Below are 24,212 nucleotides of genomic sequence, written 5' to 3'. Positions count from 1 at the left end.
ATTTATTTATTTTTGTACTTGACACATAATGGCAATCGGAATGGCTTAATGCGATCCCCAATACTTTGCCTATTTAGAATCTAAATCAAATCATTCTTTTAGTTCTTCATGGGACTGGGGTAGGGAATGAAGCCAATAAAATTTATTGATTTTTAAAGTGTTTCTGTTAACATATTCTCCTTCAATCACCAAAAAATTCAGCTAATGACATGCATGCAAAGAAGCAAATCCTAATTGCTGTTTCTATGAGCCTTTCTGCTCACTGTGCTCTCGCTCGCGCCTTGTGTTAACATGGTCTTCCTCTTCTTTTCCTGTACTCTCTCTCCTCCTCGTCTTTCTTTGTCTTTTCCTTCTTGTGTGTTTGGGTCTCGTCTCGCCCACTCAACAGTGTCTCCTCCTGCAGAGCCCGCTGATGTTCACAGACCAAGCCCAGCAGGATGTTATCATGGTCCTAAAGTTCCCCTCCAACTCCCCTGTCACTCACGTGGCAGCCAACACCCAGCCTGGGCTGGCGGCCCCTGCTGTGATCACTGTCACTGCCAGCAGGCTGTTTGCTGTGAACAAGTGGCACAACCTCCCTGGTAAGTAAAGAAGCATCGCTCTGGAAGGCGTACTCACTGGTGAACACTGTATGAAGATACTGCGGTGTCTACTTAAATGTGTATCTCAGCAGTTAAGCTTTTTAATTTTCAAGCTTTAGTCTGAGTCCAGTGTTTAATAATTTGAAAGACTTAAAGAAGTCCCAGGTGAGGCATATGAATACGGATGTTAAAGCCCAAACAGTTCTTTGGCATTCGGCATTGGTCCTTATCCTTCGGAGAGAAATATTATTTCTAACATGTTTTAATATCATGATGTTCTGTATTCTGGCCATAAATAGCATGGATGTATTAATCCCATGTTCCCTTTCTTCTACTTACTCATTTCCTCAGCCCACAGTTCTGATTGTCTGCTGTGGGCTGTGGTCATGACCTGGCAGTGTTGTTGTGGATAATAGAAAAAACACGTAAATTTTCCGTCAAAACACTGCAAGCCCCAAAGTACATTCTCTCCTTCCAATAAGTGTAGAATAGTTTTGGTAGCTAACGGTGAGGTACTGAACTACCCATTGGAATCATAAACCATCAAAGTGTAAATAGGCAAGTTCCTTGAGCCCGGTCCCACGTTTTACCCGTGAAGACACTGGGCCCCAGGGAGTGTGCCTGGTCCAGTGTCACCTGTGGCCAGGCAGTGGCTGAGCCAGGTGTGAACCCGAGTTCTCTGACTCAGGTTTTAGGATCATCCCTCTGTCTACATTCATTTTACAATAAGTCCTTTAGGACTTGCTGGCCCTCATTAGAACAGAAATGTTGGGATCTGAATTTAGCACTGTTCTTTTTGGCCACTGGTTAGAAATCTTTTTTTAAGAAGGAAAATCTTTTAAAGTCATGGAGATTATAGGCTTTTTTCCCCCTAAGCCATTGTTGTAGGTGGGAAGTTCTTAAAAACAGATTTTAATAGTCTTTCAACTTGTCATTAAATTGTAAAGTATGCACATAAGCACTGATCATTATAATACCTGAAATGGCTACAAGAAATATAAATTTTTGAACAAGAGCCTAATTCCAAATTAAATGGAGGGGTTTTTACGGTGGGGCAGAACTGAATTGACATTCAAACACAGATCTGGTGAGCTGACTCCGCTCCAGAGGTACCCGTGATGAAGAATCTGTTGGTACCAGAATTTATTAGATATAACCATTTTCTGGCCATTAGAAATGAAATAAATGCCAATATTTGATTAGAGAATAGATTTCAGAAAATGTGGAGAAGGTAAAAATTGAGGCAGTTATAAATGTCTATTATTAGGTCTTGTAATTTATTTTTCTTCAAGTGAACTTACTTTACAGAGGTAAATTTATATGCAAACAATATATTTTGGAACCAAAGGTTATAATTTAATGAATGAATAGATTTTTGGATTCTCTAAATGCCACCCGTTAGAAGAAAAACACGCTGGTGGTGTGTTTCATCAGGTACTCTGGAGGATTTGCCCACCCTGTGTGCCGCTACCCTTAGAGCTTGTTAGAAGCCCCAGCGCATGTGACATAGGGCCACCATGAGGCTTATCCTGGGTGGCTGTTGGTGGCAGCTCTGAGAACTTCTTCACTTTAAACAGTGACACTGTATGTGAGGAGCAACAAACCTTCTCATCTGCCAGGAAGCACTGACCACTGTCTGCCCCCTCTTTGGTTTAGCCTAGCAAAGAGCTGGGCAGGAACTGAGCCGGCTCCGCCAAAGCACTACCAGGCCTATCGCTGGTTCTCAGAGTGCGGGGCACACTTGCAAAGCGCTGATGACTGAGCCCCTGACATGCCGCTTTTGAGCAAGCCCATCTTTCTGGCTGGAAAGCTTGCTTCCCTCAACACTTGGTTGTCCATGTCCTTTTCCCTCCTTCCACCTTTTCTCTAGATATGGGAAGAGATGGAGGGGCTGCATCCCTGTGCGGACTAACACTGATGGGGCAGCCTCTGTCCCCAGCCCCAGTGCACCTTTCTGTGAGACAGGAGCTTGGGGACTGCCTGTGTTGTGCCGATTCTTTGCCTGTCATTCTTCACAGCAAGGCTTCTTTGTACCTGTGCCTTGTGTCACTAGCAGTCTCTGCCCCCGCCCTCTGTCTTTACAGCATCACACAGCAACTCCCCACCCACCCCCGCACCCCGCCGAATACAGAGAACGGTAGCATGGGAGGACAGAGGTGCCTACCTCTCCACAGTGTGCTCTCCAGGTCGGAGCTGCGCCCCCACCTCCACCTAACAGTGTTGAGCTTGCATTTTATTAAGTCTGTGCCTCATCCCAGGTATATTTACCTGCACCTGATCTTTCATCCTGTCCTGTACTACCTTTACCTGTCAGGATGCTCTGATTTAAGGCAACTGTCACAGATCCCTAACAGTTTTTCTTCAGTGAATATCAAATTCATTTTACACTCATTTTTTTTTCTTTTTTGGTTTGGAGTCTGGTTCTTTTCAGAGTGTCTGTGATTTCAGTAGCTTGTTCATTAGTCAGCTAGCTCCTGTCATTTATTTCAGTCATCTCTGAGTCCTGATCTAGGGTAAGAAAGAAGGTCTTTATCCTTTTTTCTCACTCAAAGGCCCTTGCAGAGACTCAAGAGGAAAAAAAGCAGCTAATGCTTATAGACATATTCTAGGTTCTAAACATTGCTTTAATTGCGCAACAGCCTTAGGATGTAGGTTCTGTATTCAGGTTGAACCATATGAAATTGCCTCTTTTAATCAGTCAACATGTCGTTATCGGTCATTTCATATGGTTTAACCTAATGAGCCTATCTAACCCATTGTACAGGTCAGGAAGCTGAAACACAGAGACTCCATAACTTGCCCAGGGTCACACAGGCCATCCGTGGCAGCAGTGGGATTGGGAACCTGACCAAAGAAAGGCAGTTAACAGAACCTGTTTCCCTGACAGTTTGGTTTTAATATTTCTATGAGCCCAGATTCTCAAGAAGTAGCGAAGAATTCTTAAGGTGTTAGTGTTGGTCGGCACTGGTATTCCTGGAAGTAGATGGCACTGTTGGGTAAATGAGAGGCTATGGTCCCTTTTCCCTGGTCATTCCCTGTGTGTGCCCTGTGATTTCTTTGCTGGCAGAGCCAGCAGTCAGCAAAGAGAATACCTTCAGTAAAGAAGAATGAGCCAAATGACTTCCTTGCTTCAGCCAGTTTAACTTCTTATAAATACTCACCTACAATTTTTAGTGCTACTATTGTACTTACTTACTTTATCTTCCAAACATCCTTGAAAAGTTGGTATCTACTAATGGGAAATGGTGACATGATAAATTTAAAAATCTAATGAACTCATTGGAATGTACTGCATTTTTATATCCAGGCCCCTCAAGGACAGTCAGAAAGATTTCCTAAAATCTGATGGTATTAAGCAGAGCTCTAATACTGACGGAGCAGTTTAAATGCTTATGAGTCTATGAAAGGCAGACACTGACCAGGATGAATGGCTGAGTCATTTGGGGAAAATCAGTTGGAAAAGGTCCCAGAATTTAACTACCAGAATTATAAAGCTGAAAAGACCATCTAGTCCAAACCCTTCATTTTGGGGTTCATGATTTGCCCAAGGTACACAGCTAGCTGCCAGCAGGACACCTCCTCTCTTTCTAGAGACCCCTGCCTGTCACAGGGGACTGCCTCCCCTTCTCTTCTCAACGACGAAATAAGCATGCCCGACTCTTTAGGACCATTTTGAGAATTGAAAAAACTGTTCTTAGTATGGATTGATTTTTGTTACGCATTTGCTTCTTAGGGTATTTTTAAATGGAAACCATGGCAATATTAAATATTAATAAAACTTTTTTTTAAAAAAACCTCAAACCTTTAGGAAAATATTTCAGTCAAATGCATTTAACTGAAACATTTATCTGCAAGATAGCTTTCTTTATTTGTATTCAGACTTTCGATTGATTGATTTTAAGTGATGGATGAAACATTAAATGTTCCCTGACTTAGAGCCTTCCCTTTCTCCATCATAAATTGACGTTTTCGTGGAGCCTTTGTGCTGCAGCACTCAAAACTGCCTTTTAAAGAAGTAACAAAAAAATAGTATTTGCTACAGTCAGCAGATGGTTGTCACATTTTGTTTTCAGCGCGCTTTACCACTTAATTTTGTTTTGTTGCAGCATCAGAGGTTGCCAGTCAAGCATCTGCTATAGCTTATGGCCCAGGACCAGAGCCACTGCTGATGGCACAGGTTCAGCACAGCTCTAATCTAAAATAAATGTTCCATGAGCTAGCCAGAAAAGCACCTGGGCTGGTTTTTCTTTAAATTTCGCTAAACCCTATGTGCGGTTTGGGGGTTGGAAACAATTGTACGTGAGATTTGACTTATGTGTTTTTGTGTAGTTTATATATGAAAAATAATGCTGTTTTTAAAAATCTTTTGTGAATTCCAGCTCATCAAGGTGCTGTACAAGACCAGCCATACCAGCTGCCAGTGGAAATCGATCCTCTCATAGGTCTGTCACTTCCTTCTCTCTTTGCGATTCATTAAGCTCTGTATGGTGGCCCTGAAGTGTAGATTACAGTTGTTTTTCACTTGCTGGTTGCTGGGAATGGAATTTTCCTGATAAACCATTTGCATGCAAATTGGAATGCAATGAGCTGTGGCTATGCTGGTATTTCATCAACTCCCCCTCGTTGGTTTGCCTAATTTGAACAGGCCTAGGACGCGTGTCACTGAAAATTAATATGGATGCTGTAATAATGTGTGATTGAGAATGCGCATGAAGTACTGTCAGGATAATATTGGATCTTTTCATCACTCAGACTTGTTGATGAGCAGGAGCGAGGCCCGTTATGATGAATTGGTGCACCAGTAATGTGATGGAGCTCCTTTGCTAGGGAAATTTTCATAATAACAGTGGGGTTCTTAGCAGCACTGTGTTGTGAAAAATAAAACTGTAGTGCCAGGGTTTCATCATTAAAGGAGATCAATCCTTTCTTCCTGGACCCTCTATTCAGTCTGAGGGGATTAATGGGCAATTGCAGAGCAGTTTCAAAGTTGAAATATATTGCCCAGCCAATGGCAGTGTTAAGATATTCGTATTCATTTTCCTAGGGTCCTACAGCCCAATAAATTGCCATTGGAGGTTAAATTTGTTCAGGGGGAAAGAAAAAGAAAAGGGAGGAGACCAGGAAGAGCTATCAGGATGAAATGAGCATCAGCAGCAGATGACTTAGAATACTTAATTGCTGTTCTGCTGTTTGAGTAGGTTCATTGAAATCTCTACTTTTAGTATTCTTCATCCTCATGGGGGGATTGCAAATGCAGCTTCACTAAGAATTTAGGCTTGGATGTTAAAGATGCTGTTCAATAGCTTTTAGGGTTAAAGACTTAATTGCGTGGCTATAGGGGTATACTGCTAGTATGGGTGCTTGGCTTATAATTTTGTCAATTTTTTCTGGCACAAGTACCTTTGCTAGAATTTTTAAGTCTTTAAATAAAGCATGTGACTAAGCAGATTCAGTGGTTGAAAATTCAAGACTTGCCCTATTTGTACGTCACCATTCTTGTGTGTAAAACCAGTGTTTCACCAGATTGCCAAGTGGCCACCATTTGCAGAGGAACCATCAGATGAGCTAAAATAATTTTAAGCTCAAAACTGAGTCATTTATCATTTTCCCAGATATGAATAGAAATCTAAGAAGTAACTGTCTACCTGGAGGATAAATACTACTCTTGTTCCAAAATCTTTTTTGCTTTGAGTAGATATGATATACCTTACATTTAAAAAAAATCAAATGCTCACTCTGGTAGAGTTTTAAATGTCAGGAAAATAATAAAGCCCACTTGCTAAGTCATTTAAAGCATTATTTCTGAAGTATAGACTTACTGTTTGCCTTAAAACTTGACAATGTATATCCCATAGCATAAAGTCTATAATTAAGTGAGTTCAGCAATTATAACCCTTTACACCAGGCATGGGTAAACTTTTTGGTGAAGGGCCAGACAGTAAATACTTTAGGCTTTGCGGGCTGCAAGGTCTCGGACACAGCAACTTTACTCTGCTGTCACAGCACAAAAGCAGCCATGGACAGTGTGTAAACACAGGAGCATTGCTGTGTGCCAATAAAACTTTATATACAACACCAGACACAGGCCAAATTTGGCCTGTGGGCCAAAGTTTTCCCTCCGGCTGTAGAACACTGGTCATCAGATTGTTTGCTCCTCTGTCTCCTAAAATAATAGTTAAAAACCATGTACCTTCTCACACATTTTTAAGTTGACATCCAAAAAGTTTTCATCATAAGTTTTAGTAGCTACAAAGTGTATAACATTTTAAATATATTCAGTTGAACCTAAATATCAAAGGGAATTGATAATCAACATTTTGTTTTTTAAAAATGCATAAAAATCTCTAGTTGAAAATTTTACATTATTCCTTTTTACATCTTAAATTTATATTTTCATTGTACTTCCCCTACACAATTCTATTTTATCTTTTGAAAGTTGATTAAAATTATAAATTTAATAAACATTAAACATAAAACAAACATTTACTAGAAATATATCTTTTATGAGACAGCTCCTGTATTCATGGATGATCATTATTTGTTGCTGAACCAGATAGGATTTGTCAACAGTTCTGTTCAATTTTGTTTGTTTTCTACAAATGGAAGCCCTGAGGAATGTCACTCAACATGAGAAAATAAATGGGAAAGGAAGGAGTTTTGTTTTAATAATGTCACTCAAATCTTGCTGGGTTATGTGAAAACATTCATATAGTGGTCTATTATTAAGAATTATTTTTATGGTCTGTCACTCAACAATCATTTTAACAATCTGTCGTTGAAACTTATTTTTAATGATCTATCAATTGACAGCCTGAGTGGATCTTCCTTACATTTGACTGAAAGCAAGGAATTGGAAACCACCTGCTCTGCAGAATAATTTGATACCTACACATTCACTTTTCAGCATCACATTAGTATTTTGAATTGTCCTATTACTTGACTTTCGAGATTTTCATACCCTGAGATGAAGCACCATAGTAAGAGTCTGGATAGGAGAGAGATAAGCCGTAATTTCATCCAGTGGAAGAAGAGCATGCAGAAGGGGAGGCTAGAAAGGAAAACTCACAGGAGAGTTCTCAGGCAAGGAGAGCATACGAAAGCTGAGGAACTAGAGATTGATTCCCTTAAACCATCTGTACCAGTGTATCCCTGGGGAAACCTTAAACCCCCAGGGGTAGGCAAACTGCAGGTTGAAGACTGCTTATCTAGACAAATATACCTAATTTTCATTAAATAAAAATACTTTCAGTACCAACTCTCAGGAGGTTTACCAGAGAAAACAATGAGAGATAAAGAGGAAAGGCAGTTGTGAGGTAGGGAGCTTGGATGGATGGATGGATAGATGGGCAGGCAGGCAGACAGACAGATACTGCAATGTCAGCTTACAGGTAAGCATTTACTTGGCAAGTAGTTCATTCTGAATGCTCAAGGGGCATCAGCCTTTACCCGTGGGTACTTTGTGGTCACTCAGTTCAAAATTATGCACATGCCCAGATCTGTCCGGCTAGGCCCTCTCAAGATATCACAACCCCCAAAAAGACCAGTATGAGAGTTTATAGTATAGGAGCAAAAGTCATATAAACACTGACAAAAATGAACATTTTCTCAATTTTCATAGGGAATAAAATACTATAATAACCAGTTTAGAAAGTACTACATATCTTGTTTTTAATTGCTAGGTTTCTTGGGATTAAAAAAAAAAAAACAACGGAAATGTATCACACAGTTTCACTGCGGTGGGATACTGGTATCTCCCTGTGATTCACTAGGATACCCATAAAAGTTTTCCTCATCTGCCAGCAACTTCCCTTTGTGTGAAGGAGGGGGGAAAGGGTCCCGAAGCACAGTTCTGCCCTTTAAACTACTGCTCTCACTTTGTAGCCTGTCGATCGCCCAGAAGTGCATGAGTCCTACTCTCAAACAGCCATGAATGCTCTTGCACGGCCAAGTTGTGCAGTCAGACACAGCGGACGCTCCCAGTGTGTCGTGCGTCTGCGTATAGGTTGTGTTACGTCCTGAGGGCAGGGACTGTTTTATTCCTCTGTGTCCCCGGGCTTCCCAGCAGAGCATTGGAGAGTATTTTGAACACATTTACCTTCTGTATTCTTCTCTGAACCTTATTAAATTGGCCACATTTACTTAGTTATTATAAACAATGAATACAATATAGATATTTTCCTATTGTTATTTCTCTCAATAATACATTTATAGTATTTTTTTGAAGTGGTGACTATGGTACAAAGTACATAATAATCAGATGCAGAAATTTATTTTGTTTCAATTTCTGTTGCAATTAAAATTCTTTAGCAATGTAAGAATCATTACTTATTCTGGAAAGTTAGTATGAAACACTCCTTAGACGTCTAGAAACAAAGTTTTCTGCTTGGCTGGCCTCATAATGTCAAAAAAGTCATCTCAGTGAAAATTCTTTTTCTGATAATGACACACCTGGTAGTGTGTTTCTAGAAGATTATTACCTTCCCCTGTGCTTGATGTCGCTCTGTGTCTGACCTTGTGCCTCGTGCAAACCCCATCTCAGGTGCACTGTGGCACTTTGGAAACGCTCTGCCAGGCTGTCTTGTTTTATTGCTTGCGGAAGAGGTAAGAGAGTGGCAGTGCGCTGTGCTCTGACTTCCTCAATTACAAGTATCTTTAATAAATAGTCACTCTCCCCTTCCCTTACATGCACATGCAGCTGTAAACAGGGGAAACGGGAGTTCACATCTAGTCAAATCAAAGACCTGTTACAGCCAAAGCAGTACAAGATGCTACAATATTTCAGATATATAACATTTAAATTCTAGTATCTCTTCCTAGTGACAAAAAGTTAAAGGTAATAGATTGTCACAACAGGAATCCATTCTCATAGCAACAGATGTAATGAGATTGTCAGAAACACAAACCTAACTGGGATGCAGCCTGGAGACTGTAATCTGGTTTGGTCCTGCCCAAGAGCTAGAAAGCATGTTCCGAGAATTGTACACTATTTTTAAATTATAGTATGTTATTATTTCTTTCCTCTAGGCAAAATTTCCTACTGCAATGTTGAATTTAGCTACCCACGTTCTTCCAACAATCGGATGTGTTTTCCTATTTGGTTTTTCAAATATTACTATATTTAAAATTAAAGATCAAATATTCTTACCTTGGAAGTGCCTATTCTCCTCCCTCACTCCTCCATCCCCAATATAACAAACTACAGGATTTCTTTGCATGTGTGGGTTGAATGTTTAGTAAGCTTTTTTTCCCCTTCCTCTGTTCCCATAGCCAGCAATACAGGAATGCACAGGAGGCAAATCACTGACCTTTTAGACCAGAGCATCCAAGTCCATTCCCAGTGCTTTGTCATCACTTCAGACAACCGCTATATTCTCATCTGTGGCTTCTGGGATAAGAGTTTCCGCGTCTACTCTACGGACACAGGTACCTGTTATATTCTTCACCAGTGAACTTAAGTGTACTCCAAGTAACACTGAGAGACTTAGAATGCTTTCTCCTCTTCTTCCTTTTAAAAATTACAGAATTCTAAAATTCATAAAATAAAGATGCTTTTTCCCAATCTCCTGTTAACTTCAGCATGTTTTTAAAAGTCAGCATTGCATAGTAGATTTGTCACCCAAGCCTCATGCTTACGAATGAATGATTCATTGTGAAAGCACAGGATGGCATGTAAATACCATGTACACATGTGTATGCATAATCTTATAAGTGGACACACTTGCATATGTGTGTATTTTCCCACTTTTGTATTATTTAGAAGATTTCTTTTCCCTACTAGAAATTCTCATTAGGTGTATTTGTTGGGAGTAGAACTCTTCCTCCCCCCAATTCTGACCAGAATCTTGCCGAAATCTACACTATCATGAAGAAGAGTAGCTGACTACTGATTTTATGTGACAGCTCTTGTTAAAATATAAAAGTTTAAATCTCTTTATTCATTTGCATGCATTTCCTTAAGGACAAACCAAGCTCGACTTGGAGTTATTACAGAAGATCCAGTCCAATAAGTGTATATAAATTTTTGCATATAGGAAATTTAGAAACATTGAAAAATTTAGTGGAGTCTCTTTAAAATGTTTTAGAAACTGTAGAGGATTAAGTAAACTTATAGTGTGTGTGTGTGTGTGTGTGTGTGTGTGTGTGTGTGTGTATATGAATATTTTAAAATAGTTGATACTATATATTAATGCATTAGAACTTGATAGGTACTGTGTAAGTAGATACTTCAGCTAAAGCAAAGCTCTATAAATATATTTTTTAAGATTCTATTTATTTTTAGAGAGAAGGGAAGGGAAGGGGAGGGAGGAAGAGGGAGGGAAATATTGATTGGCTGCCTCTTGTATGCCCCCAGCTGGTGCCCTGACTGGGAATCGAACTGGCAACCTTTTGGTTTGCAGGATGATGCCCAGTTCACTGAGCCACACTGCTCAGGACTCTACAGATGTGTTGATTTAAATGTTTTTAATTGAAATTTCCAGTTTATTGAATGTTTTACAGCAAGTCATCTTTCAATCTTGTTAATAATGTTTATGAAATGTGTGAGTCCGTTATCCTGCCTTAGTACGTACAGTGCCTTGAAAAGGTAATTGACAGTTACTGAAGGAGTTTGTCCTGAGTGTATTTGGATGGCAGTAGTATCGCAGTATGAGAGGAGGGGAAAGGTGGAACATGTACTGTTCACAGGCTAAACCCTGGTTGCTTTTAGGCATGATCCTGTTTATTTTTTGTTTTATGAGATTGATGATCTAGTGTTTTTTTTAAAATAATTTTTATCTTTATTCTGTAGGTCCAGAAACATCATTATTTAAATCTTTCTGATTAGTTGGGCTTTTATTACACGTTTAGGTCTATGAGGTTGATTACTCATGGTGTTGAACCTAAAACTCCTCTAGAATTCTTTAAAAATGCAGTGGGGATCGATACATTTTCCTACAGTATGTATATGATAATGTTTTCTGATACAATAATCAAATTTAAATGCTAACCTTTTCTTTTACTATTACGGTAATGACCACTGTCACATTATTTGACCTCGATTGTGCTTCCTGTTTGCATAGATTTTCAGATTAAAATTGTTTCATACTCTTACAAGATTTTCTTGAACATCCCTATAGTACATAATGGTTTTTTATAGATTTTGAAAATTACCTGTCCGTGTCTGTGCAGTAACATTCATTCTTGGGCATACAGTTCCGTTAGTATTGACGGTGAATAGAGTTCCGCAACCTCCACCACAAGAAAGATGCGGAGGAGCTCTCTTGCCCCGCACCCCCTGCCAGGCCCCGCCTTCCCTGCGGGGCCTTCCCTTTGCAGTCGGCTCAGCTCCCACTTCCTCCTCTCTGCCACCGCAGATCTGCTCCTCCTCTGTAGGACTGTGCCCTTTCCAGAATGTCGGATAGGGGGAACTATATATTCTGGCGGTCTCTGGTCTTGCCATTTGAGGGTTTGTGAGTTGTTGTCCTTCCAGTTCATTTTTAAAAGGCATTGATTATTAAATACTTGTAAAGCTAACCTCACTTTATGTAATAGTTATACTTAAAATGAAGCTTACACTCTAAACACAGTTCTTTCGAATTTACAAAATTCTTTCACATACGTATTGTTCCAGCCTCACAGTAATCCTGTGGACCAGACAAAATAGGTGCGCTCATCCCCGTTTTTTCAGGTGATGAAGCAGATTTAGAAAGCGCGTCTTGTTGAAATGTGGATAGATACTGGTGAATGGAACTGGGTGTTGGAGCCAGCTTTTATGACTCCAGATGCAGCACCCTGTGGGATTATACCATGTTACCTCATACAGGTGTTACCTGTCAGTCGTCGGTTAATTTGGAAGACGCTCAGTTCTTAGTGTGTCAGCCATGCTACGTCCGACTTCATAAACTACACATTTCTTCCTCTTTCCAAATCCCCCAGTTTACTGTTTTTTTTTCATATAGTGTGTGTGTGTGTGTGTGTGTGTGTGAAACATTTTCATAATGAGTAGCCTTATTTTAAACTTCGCGGTAATGGGGCTGACTTGACTTGTTCAATAAAAATGTATACTTGCCATAAAAGTTGTGAAAAAGTCTCAAATGATGGTCTTCGTATCTTTCTTCATATTTTGTATACAAGCAAACTGTGATGTTAGTTTTATTTAAAATAACTTCAGTTAGGGTAACTACGTTCTTGACAACATGTGTATATTAAATGTATTCTCCTAAGTTTGGCAGAGAAGCACGTGAGAAATTGTATGATCAATAATATGTAATGGCAAAGCTATCACAAGTGTTGAATTCAATTATATTTTAGCACATAAGCCAAAAAAAAAAATCCTTCCCTTATTAGGTTTGGGAGGGGGAGAGGGAAGAAACACGGTTGTAACAGGAAATTCTTTTAACATAAATCATGTTTTTGGGACACAACCAGAACAGCAGAGGCAACAATAAAACCTTCCCTCGGCAGTGGGAATTATTTTCAGGCCACATTTTAGATTCAGTGGTGTAGAGTCCTGAGCTTGGATTTTTTTTATTTGTAGCACAGCTGTCAAATAAAACATTAACTAGAAAATTTGTTCTGTCAAAAAAAAGGGATATTCTAGTGCTTGTGGTAATATTTGATATTAGTGTGTGGAGAGGTGGACTGGTATTAAAGGAAACAAAAAATAAAGGTTGAGGAACACTTATGAGATTATCAGAAAATAATTTACCCAAAGAGCAGCAGGTATTTATATGCTGTGATTTATTTAGGAGGAGTGAACCTCAACCTCGTAGCAATAACATATATTGCCAAGAATGGCTGCCAGAACAGGAAAAAAAGTAAACTTAAAAAAATAATGTTTTCCAGAGTTGAGCCCAAAGTATAAATTGTAGAGAATAAAATTAGTTTGTGTTAGAATATGAAACCCTTTAGATATAAATACTGAAATGTCACTCACCCGTTTTGTTCTTCCCCGATGCCCAACCTAAATTTGTTCTACCTCATTATTCTCACCGATCCTACCTTTGTACTTTTATAATACTACCCACTGTTCCTAATTATGTATCTGTGTGTGTCTGTTTAATGTCTGTCTGCCCCACTGGACAGTCAGTGCTACGGGGGCAGGGACCATGTCTGTTTACCACTGTTATAGATGTACGAAGACCTCCTGCTTGGCACTTAGTAGATGCTCAGTAAATGTTTGTTGAATGAATAATCACTGTGATAACTTTGGGGGCAAAAACGAAAGCAATGGGAAATTTTAGTTAAAAAAGAAACCAGTGATTTAGTATCCATTTTCCTGTCACTGATGTTCTAGATTCACAGTGATGACTTAATGAAAATTAGTAAATGAATTTTGGATAATTCTGTCACTTATATTTACTCCATCCCACCTTGACAGATAGAACTTTCCACTTTGTCCTCAGATGAGTTGGAAATTACCCACATAACTGAATGAATAGCTGACCTTTTGCAAGCCTCCTGGTCCACGTGGCGGGCACGCTTGCCTTTCCCCCCCTCGCCCCACGCACCGCCAGTATCTTATTGTGGTGATTTCACTCAGTCTCAGTTCTGCAACCCACTGCATTGATGGGTATCGAGTCTTAAATGAGCCCACTCTAAACAACCTATTTAAATCACTCCTAGTTTACATGCTCTCAGCGTTTAGGTACAGGCCTTGCCAGAAGTCATTCTGTGTACTCTGTGGTCAATTACTATCACAGTACTGCGGTTCCGTTTCCTTCAGTAGTTACAACTCACCGATTTAACCTTCAGTTTTCTAACCCGTAGTGGGAGTGCATTCACCTACCTAACTTCTCCCTCCTCCTTTGAAAGGCCCACCTATAATTTAACCCCACCCGTTTTACCATTAAACCTCTCCACTTTGTTCCGCACGTAAACTGTAAATGATGGGAAAATTATTACATGTTTATATTTAACTTTTCTTATTTTACATTTTTTATCTTAGAAAGTCTTGAATTCTTCTTACAATATTCTTTATTGATATAGCTACTTTTTAAAAGAAAATGTTTTGATGTCAGTTTAAAAGGCTCAAGAAATTCAGAAATGAACATTAACATTTTGCGAGTATAAACACCTTCTTTGACTAAAGTCTTCATTCACAGGAGAAGAAAATATACTTTATTAACTTCGCAATTTGAGATTAAAATGAATCTGATTTTAAAGTTAGTACAAGAGTAAAAACACTGTATTTGACTTTTCATCTGATTTAAATACAGTATATTTCAGTATTTTATTTCTAAATTTGCAGCATTTGTAATAAGCTTTGAGTTTATTGAAATAGAAAATTAAAACAATTTAATGTAAATACTTTTTAGTTATATTTATTATTTTTAAAAAAGTTAAATACACTTAGATGCCAATACTTGGTTGAGACTTTAAGCTTATAAATAGGTTATGATGTGTTCCAAGTTAAACACACAAACTTTTTAGTCATACTAGTGTTTTTCCAGCTTAGTGCTCTTTTTCCCTTGAACATTCGAGTTACAATTTTTGTGATGCCACTGAAACACTGATAAAAAAACTCATTATGAATATTAAGGGTAGACATTCTGTGACATCCATTTTAAAATTCTGTAGACATTGCAAAAAAAATTTTTAGCTAAAAACTATTAGGATGTAAGGGAAAGCCTGCTGTAGGTATTCAATTCTTTGGACAAGTTTGGGTGAATTATAAATACCATATCTGATCAAACAAAGATAATAAAAGGTAGGGGCTTGACTTCCTTCTGACATCATTCTGTGAATAATCCATCCTGTGTTCGAAGCCCTAGATGTGTAGTAATTTTATTGGGTTCCTCCCCACCATCCCCAGTCTTTGCCATTGCATAAACTGCCCTAATCTTGATTTCGTCATCAACCCCACGCAAGGAATTTTCATTATTCAGATTAAATTAAATCAAAGAAAGAATGACCTGGTTCAGATTGCAACCGCAATATATTAGTCCTTTTATCAAAACTGAGTTCATGTAATCCTGATTTGAAAACACAGAAGCTGTCTGAAGTGACTTACACTGTCCTTGTATAGATCACTTCAAAAAGAAGAAATACAGCAAATCTTTACTAGTTCAGAGATGGGTTTGTATTAGTGGCGTCTGAATCACACAGTACTTAGACAAATGCAGCTAGGTTTTGTTGTGCTTTGAATCACATAGAGTAACTGAGGACAATGTGGAAATGGTTCCAAATAAGGGTTCTCCTGGGCGTTTCATCAGTAGGTATGATTCATTAGTAACTTATCGTAGCTGTTATAATAATATGGTATCATGGTCCTTAAATATCCTTGTTTGAATTGAACTAGCCTTTGCCTTTTGCCCTGACTGGTGTGGTCAAGTTGGTTGGGCGTCATCCGGCAAAGCGGAATGTCACTAGTTGGATTCCTGGTCAGGGCACATGCCTGGGTTATGGGTTCGGTCCCCTGTCCAGGCACATGCAAGAGGTGTCTGATGGATGTTTCTCTCCTTCTTTTTCTCCCTCCCTTCCCCTCCCTCTACAAATTAATTAATTAATTAATTAAATTAAAAAGCAAGAAATAGTTTTAGCCTTTCAAAAACATTATTATCACCATTCAGTTGGGGTTTTTTTGTTTGTGTTACTACCCAAAGAAAACTTTTAGGTTGGACTAGATCAAATATTATTGTAAAATCTGAATTATCAGAATCTGGGTTAATAAGGCTTTATGATCTTATTAAGTGAAATGCTCACTGGAAATTTTAAAAAATTAATAGCAATTTTAAAGAAAATTGTTGTGTCTTTCAGGCAAATTGGTCCAAGTTGTGTTTGGCCATTGGGATGTCGTCACTTGCCTCACCCGTTCTGAGTCATATATCGGGGGAAATTGCTACATTCTCTCGGGATCACGGGATGCAACCCTTCTGCTCTGGTACTGGAATGGGAAAAGCAGTGGGATTGGAGATAACCCAGGCAGTAAGTACAGTTTACTTTATAAGTAAACTTTTACAAGCAACATGTAATAACATTTTGCAGTGATGTTATCATTTTCATCATGGGGAAAGTGAAACTGAATTATCAAGTAGTTTTAATTTCTTACTTAAAATTTAAGAAAGGTCTGGATAGCCTCGTCATTGACGTTTTGTGACCACTGATGATTCACATCCAAGCGTGAAGCCTGACTTTTCATTCTGTGAGTTATTCTTATGATCTGAAACTGCTAGTTCTTCATTGTAAATGGCTGTCGTCACGTAAAATCGAGGTGTTTCATTCACGAACAATAAGATAAACATAAAAAGTACAATCACATATTATCTTGTTTATTGAATTCATATTTTAAAAGAGCAAAAAAATGATAATTTCATGGGAAAAAACCGTCTTTATAAAAAATATGCCGTCATTTCCATATTAAAAGGTAAAGCAGGTCATAAAAGGCCAATATGGAATATTCAAATGGCTCTTGGTTTTTCAGATGGGAAATGGAAATGTTCACCAACAGCCTTAAACATCTTTATGAAACTATGCTGAAGGCAGTAAAACAAAAAATGTGTAACCATTTAAAATTGTAATTCACAGAAGGCAAAAAAGGAAGCAGCTACCATTAAAACCAATCGCACACAGCTGCAGAAAAGAAATGGCTTTAGAAAAACACATTAAGAAGTAGGAAAAAACAATTAAAGGGACCACCTGAAAAATGAGAATTTAATTAAAATGATTATGACAACACTGAAGAGTTCCTGCAAAAATAGCTTTAGATTTTTACTTCACGAGGCAGAGCTCTTTAGCTGCTCTTAAATATTTACAGTTTCTTAATGTAAAACAAATCGCCATGCATTTGGTTAAGGAAGCATCGTGTTGTTCCCGATTACTTGAACTGAATCCTGTGGTGCTCTGTCACTCGGGCCCAGACCACGGAACAGGCCGAGTACACCGAAGTCTGTCGTATTTTGGGTTGACATCTTCACGTTGTGCTTATTAAGTGTGTGCTCTCTGTATGGAGGTGAAATCTTGCCATTGAAAGCCAGTCCAATGTTAAAAGATGTCTATGCAAAGTATTTTATCAAAGCTGGTTCTGCTTTGTTTGTATTTTCTTTGGAGTGGTTTTTATGCAGTGAACCTCTACTGTAATTACGTATTTTAATCAAATCACAGGTAATTCCCTATACAAATAGAATATAAAAAAATAACTTGAAGGCTGCGATGCTATGGATAATACAGCCGTGATCAGATCAGACTTTAGGGCGTGTCTGCGTGGGGGATAGTGTGTGCATGTGTGCATTTCATATATTTACACAGACGTGTCCATTTTACAAACAGTTATAATATTTTAAAATATGTAAACTTTAGGGATTTTGGTTTTCACATTCTTTTGAAAAGTACTCCATCTTCTTTTCATTGTGGATCCTTAGATTCCACTCATTTTCCTTTCTGACCTTTTAGGATGAGACGCTACTTGTGGTTTCTTTTTTTCCCTGTGTCTACAAATTCAGTTATCGAGATTCACTAAATTAACTCAGGCAAAAACCTAGATTTGACATACATAATAAATATATCAATTTGTTATTTAGCTGAAAAAAATTGAGGAAGAACTTCTTCTTGCCTTAAAATAGTGTATGATGTTTCATGCACATACAGCTATTCAAATGCAAGGGAAAATTTTTTTTTTTCACCTTAACCTAATCATGTTCTATATGTTATTACCAACCTGTAATCTGAGAAGTAGCTAAAGGCTTATAGCTACATGTATAGGTAATTGTTACATTACACAGATGTAAGCATATTTTAAAACTAAAAATATTCAGCTTTTCCAGGAGGATAAAATATATTTTTATATATCTAAATACCTTATGAATCACCCTAGAGGTGATTTTTACATTCATGTCCTCTACCAAAATGAATCAAGTAGAATTGACCACATTCTGGATTTGGGGGTAAAACAAATCTGAGTTCTGAGCTTTGCTGTGGTCCTCCTGTCTTGTCTGCAAAATGAAAGCAACAATAGTAACTGACTTAAGGTGTTATCAGGAGCCCTGGATGCTTAGAGCAAATAAATCACTGCACAAACACCATCTTGTTGGCATTAGAGTGTATATTACAATGTTGTATTTTTCATAAAGCACTTCATCTGTACCCTCTCATTGTCTGCAGTATGGTGGACGTTAACTCCTAGCAGTGCTGGTCATGCAAAGAAAATAAAAGAGTAACAGCACAGCTAATAAAAATTTTAGAAAATTATAATGTATCTTGACTAAATTAAATTACCTTTCTCAAAGGGAAACTCGTCCTTTCTGGCCTTTTTCTAGTGTCTGATGTCCCAATTTTATTTTGCTTTAGCTTTGAAGGGAGGATCTGGGAGAAAGACAAATAGGCACTTTTTCACATAATGAGAATTTCCACACATTAGAATAGAAAAATGAACAAGCCAGTCTAAGCTTTTCAAAACAAAATGACACACAAAAAAAAGACATTTTCACCATGTGTTTTAAACATTCATGCAAGCTGGATTGGATTTTATAAGCCCCTGGCTCACTGATGGCTCCGTGATGCAGCTGCCGAAGTCAGAGCCTTTCAGATGAGGACTTTCAGGCTGTGCTTATTCCTATGTTGTATCTGTTGGAGGCCGTGTGCCTGTCCTTTCAGAAACGGTCAGGCTTGTGTGCATGTGATTGCAGTGTGGTCTCTAAGTGCATACATGCCTCAACTGAAATTTTTGAATTTAGACTTTTTCTTGCTCGAAGGGAAAATGGGGAAATTAAAGAAAACTAGGCTGTAGCATTTTCTGCATTTCATAGGTCTCATTCAAGTGTTTTGTTTTTACTTAAGAAATTATGACAATGAGCTAGTAATTTTACTAGCTAGGGTTGTAAGCCTACACCATTTTCTACGAATCTTAGTGCTCTGTGTAAAGTTGATAGCTTTATTACTATTTTTTAAATCATGTTGCACGATATTAATATGAAAACTGCCTGGGAAACATCAGGCTAATTCCAACTGGGTGGAATCTACATGTAGCGTAAATTGGGGCAGATGAAAGGATGCACGTGTTCTGTGAAATCCGCCTAGACTCTGTGGCAAAAGCCTTGTTTCCTGTGCAGCACATAGGTTTCCATCTTTGACTCTGCCGTCTTGCGATAGTTATCTCCTGTGGAATGCAGTTTTCTCAACGAGAAGAAAATTGAGGTCGGATTCCATTTAGTTGTGAATTTTTTAAGTAAAATCAACCAAAAACATTTCAGTGAAAGATGTTTTTTGTTTGGGAACATCTCTCTGCCCAGGTGCCCTGTGTGTTTCAGGACCAAATCTTGTCCACCGAAATGCTTTTTGTGAAATACTCCTTTTTCCTTCTAAGAAAGACTGCCCAGCCTGTCCATTTCCAAATGGTGGAGAAAATGTTTCCCAGCGCGTTGCACTGACACTTAAATCCTTTAGCACTTCGAAATGATCCTATACTGAAGATGAAAATTTACAAAACAGTTGTTATTTGTCCACATTTTATAGTATATTAAGAGATCATAAAATTAAATGTTTATTAATAGTAGATACTTAAGTATTTTTAGGTATCTGAGTAATTTCTTAAAAGCCACAGTTTTTAGCTTTAGAAGCAAATGGTTGCTGATTGTGAGGGTGTTGCATAGATTTTTGTGTGGAGTATTTCGGTAAAGTAGTTTTCCATTCTCACATTCTGGTTTTGATTTGATTGAAAGGTGGCATTTTTTTTTTCTCTTTGCAATCAGACATGCTAATCTATGTCAGCTTTCTCCTTTATGGGAATGGCGTCTACTGAAAAAAAAAAAAACAACTAGGTTTTTTTTCATAACACCGGGATTCTGTTCTTTAAGAATATTTCAGCACCGTTAATTAGAAAGAAGGTTTTATTAACCACAAGGCTCGCACTAACAGACCACAGAGCTGTTTGTTAAAGTACTGTATGCCATAGCTGCCCTGCTTTTTTTCTCTCTGAAACTTCATTTTGTTCGACTCTCATCAATCACTCCAAGTCATTACCGTAAATCCTACCGTTGTTAATTTTACCAGTATCACCCTAATGAGACATTCCTGCTATAATTAAAAATGAATTCTAACTTTAAGGCATTCTAAATTTTTTTTAATGAATTTAGAATGATCTTGCCATATGACCATAAATACCGCTGATATGTACTATATAGACTGCTCATCAAGTCTGTAACAGAGGTAGTATCCTCCAGGTGTGAATTATTTACTGGTTGCCCCTGTGCACGTCTTGTGCATATGTATAGTTTGTTCACATATTTAGAAATTGTTTTTTTATCATAAAGCCTACTATGTTTTATTGAAGCCACTGATAAATCCTTATTCTTTGTCTTGCCAAAATAAGGTAGCTGTGACACAAACTGTACATGTCCTAGAGCACCATCTGCTGGATGCACTTGGGCACTTGGTGTTTATAAATGGGAGAATCAGTCCTTGATAAGACAGGTGTGCTTTGTTTTTAATGCCTGGGATGTAAATATTATTTATGGCTCACAAATGTCCAGATACGTGCATTTGTGCTCAACCATAAGAGTTTGTAAAACAGCAGACTTTCTTTCTTCATTTGCCCTATGCCATTGATCTGGATTTGAAACAATAATAAATATTTTGTTTAAGGAAAAAGTAAGCAAAATACATGCCTAATGAAACAAAGCATCACAGTTCGTCGTGAGATAGAAATTCTCATTGATCGCAGGTCTTCAGGAAGCTACAGTTGGAAGAAATCATTTGGGTGATAGTTTTAGGTCTCTTACATTCACTAGATTCTGAGTCTGAAAGCAGTGCTTGCAACAGGCGGCCCTTTCGTGTCTGGGACGGGACTCCTGATCCTCCTCTTTGTCAGCAACGTGTGTCCTTGCGTGTACCTCGTCAGGGGCTTTCCTCGTGGCTCTGGTTTCGGTGTGCACTGTTGCGCTAACACTAAGGCTGCCCTGTATTTTTTTTTCCTTGAAGAATTCATCAAGTAGGGTTTGAAACAATATGTTGGCAGTGTTCGAGTTCAGGTGACATTAAAACTACATCTATGAAATTCTCCAGAAGGAGCAGGATGTTTAGTGCTCCATGATGTAATGCAGGCCCTCGAGTTCCAGCAAAACAACTCTGTATTTACTGCTTGTAACTAATAGTAGATGTGGTAAAAGGAATTATATTCATATGGCAAATGAATACAACCCTAATGTGCACCATATGCAGAGTGGTGGGGTGATGTGCCAATATATCACATTTATTTACCTTGTTTAGTTGCAGAGAAAAATGACTATACCATTCAGCCCGTAGGCTAAAACCGTATAAATATGAGCACAGAAGAACTGATGATTTATGCCCTCAAATTGAAACTGAGTGTCTTTATATGTAGACTTTCATAGTGCCACACCAGAGAAAGTTGTTTGTCTAATACTTTATGCTCAGATAGAAAATATAATTTCAAACAAATGCTGGAGTTAATCTAAGAAGGTACAGATTCCCTTTAGTCAACTAAGTATCGTGGCTGTATAGGCTCTCAAAGAAAATTCTGAATGTCTTCTTTCATTTACTTAGGACTGAGTATAGTCTGAAATAGTAAGCTACTTTTCCCCCACCTTTGAAGCCTAACGGGATTCTTCTGCTCTCAGAATATTGCATGAGTACATGTATACGTGTGTGTGTGTGTGACGTTATTATAGAACTACTAAGGATACATTTAATTGATACCTCCTGGAAAAACATACTGACTTTATCACCTTCTAAAAAGCTGGCTTCGTTGGAAGAATTACATGACAGCCTTGTGCAGATGTACCTCACACTATACTCTAGGTATTCCTGAGAATTATGAAGAGAGACCCATTTCACATCAAAGTAAGTATTTAGATGCTTCTGTTGATTTCTTTTACAAAGTGGCAATTTCCCTATCTTACTTTTTCTCTCATTGAAGTGGGTTCAGTCAGACTTCTGATTTTTGGATTTGAAAAAACGGTCCTTGGAACTTGTCCTCCGTCTCATGGCGTAGGGCTTCATGACTGTTGAGCTTTTGAGCTTTTATTCTTGTAGTTGGGAACTTCCTACAGCTGAGAGATCGCTCTATTTCCTGGTTGGGGGGACCCAGATGTTTTCTTTTTTTTACCTAAGAGATAATTGACATACAACATTATATTTGTTTCAGGTGTGCAACATAATGATTTGATATATGTGTATATTGCAAAATGATCACCATAATATGTCTAGTTAACATCTATCACTACACAGTTTTTTTCCCTTTCGTGAGAACATTTAAGATCTCTTGGCAACTTTCAGATACACAGTACAGCGTTAATTACAGCCACACACTGTCCATTACCGCCCCAGGACTGACTTATTTATATGGGGAAGTTTCTACCTTTGACTATCTTTGCCTGTTTCCCCCACTCCTGCCTTTGGCAACCACCAGTCCGTACTCTGTATCTATGAGGGTTTTCTTGTTGTTGTTGTTTGCTTTTTTAATATTTCTTATATAAATTTGATTCTACAGTTGTCTTTTTCTGTCGGACTTACTTAGCATAATGCCCAGGTCTATCCATATTGTCTCAAATGGCAGAATTTCCTTTCCTTTTTTTTAATGGCCGAACAATATTCTGTTGTGTATATAAACCACTTTCTTTATCGATTCATCCATCTCTGGCCACTTAGGTTGTTTCCATGCCTGACTGCTGTAAATAATGCCGCACTGAACACAGCAGAAGCAGGTATCTTTTCAAGTTAGTGTGGTTGTTTTCTTTGGATAAATACCCAGGAGTGGAATTGCTGGATTATGTGGTAGTTCTATTTTTAATGTTTTGAGGAACTTCTGTAACTGTTTTTCTTAGTGGCTGCACCAACTTACATTAACAGTGCCAAGGGTTCCCTTTTCTCCACATCCTTGGGAACACTTGTTGTGTCTTGTCTTTTTGATAATAGCCGTTCCAGTGAGTGTTAAGGTGATACTCACTGTGGTTTTGACTTGCGTTTCCCTGATGATTAATGATGTGGAACACCTTTTATGTACCTATTGGCCATCTGTATGTCTTTGGAAAAATGTCTGTTTGTATCCTCTGCTCATTTTTAATCAGATTGTTTTTCTGGGTTTTTTTCTTAGTTTTTTGTTATTGAGTTGTATGAGTTCTTTATATATTTTGGATATTAACCCTTTATCAGATTATTATTTGCAAATATTTTCTCCCATTCCATAGGTTGCTTTTTCATTTTGCTGATGGTTTCCTTTGCTGTGCAGAAGCTTTTCCTTTTGATTTAGGCCCCACTTGTTTATTTTTTTGCTTCTGTTGCCTTTGCTTTTGGGGTCAAATCCAGAATGTTTCAAATAGCTAAAGATGTGAAAATCCTCTATAGTTCTCACTAGAGCCTAATTTATTTATCTTTGACAAAGTAAGCTTAAAAATGTTAAGGAGGACATCTTAAAAAGAATTTCATGTGACTTGGGTATTTAGGATAGATAAAAATAGTTTTAAATTTTGATTACTGTTCATAAAATCATAATGTTGCATATCAACGAATATGGATAAGGTTGCATTTCAGTACCTGTTCTAACTTGGACGCAGAAGTTTATACTGTTTATGTTACTAGATGCCCGTATGCAGCTACAAAGCTATCAGTGAATTAGAGCCAGCGACAAGCCCCTCAATGGGGAATCAAAAATTAAAAATCTCAAGGAAGTAGGAAGAGATAAGTACGTCAGTTAGCTTCGAT

The 24,212-nt window shown here is 38.1% G+C and overlaps 1 protein-coding gene across 3 annotated transcripts in view; it reads left to right on the top strand.

The window, feature by feature from the left end:
* Positions 1-24,212, top strand: part of LRBA (LPS responsive beige-like anchor protein) — a 503,590-nt gene that overhangs the window by 463,424 nt on the left and 15,954 nt on the right. For 2 of the 3 annotated variants that reach the window (XM_053911800.1, XM_045202618.2), the window contains exons 50-53: positions 389-581; positions 4,961-5,023; positions 9,849-10,004; positions 16,317-16,484. In XM_053911800.1, the coding sequence (XP_053767775.1) occupies positions 389-581; positions 4,961-5,023; positions 9,849-10,004; positions 16,317-16,484 (580 nt within the window). The remainder of the gene's footprint in view (positions 1-388; positions 582-4,960; positions 5,024-9,848; positions 10,005-16,316; positions 16,485-24,212) is intronic. The other variant, XM_024569215.3, reaches the window with a different exon arrangement.

This window comes from Desmodus rotundus, chromosome 9 (genome assembly GCF_022682495.2).
Source record: "Desmodus rotundus isolate HL8 chromosome 9, HLdesRot8A.1, whole genome shotgun sequence".
In the NCBI taxonomy this organism is placed as follows: domain Eukaryota; kingdom Metazoa; phylum Chordata; class Mammalia; order Chiroptera; family Phyllostomidae; genus Desmodus; species Desmodus rotundus.
This window is presented reverse-complemented; position numbering and strand designations above follow the sequence as displayed.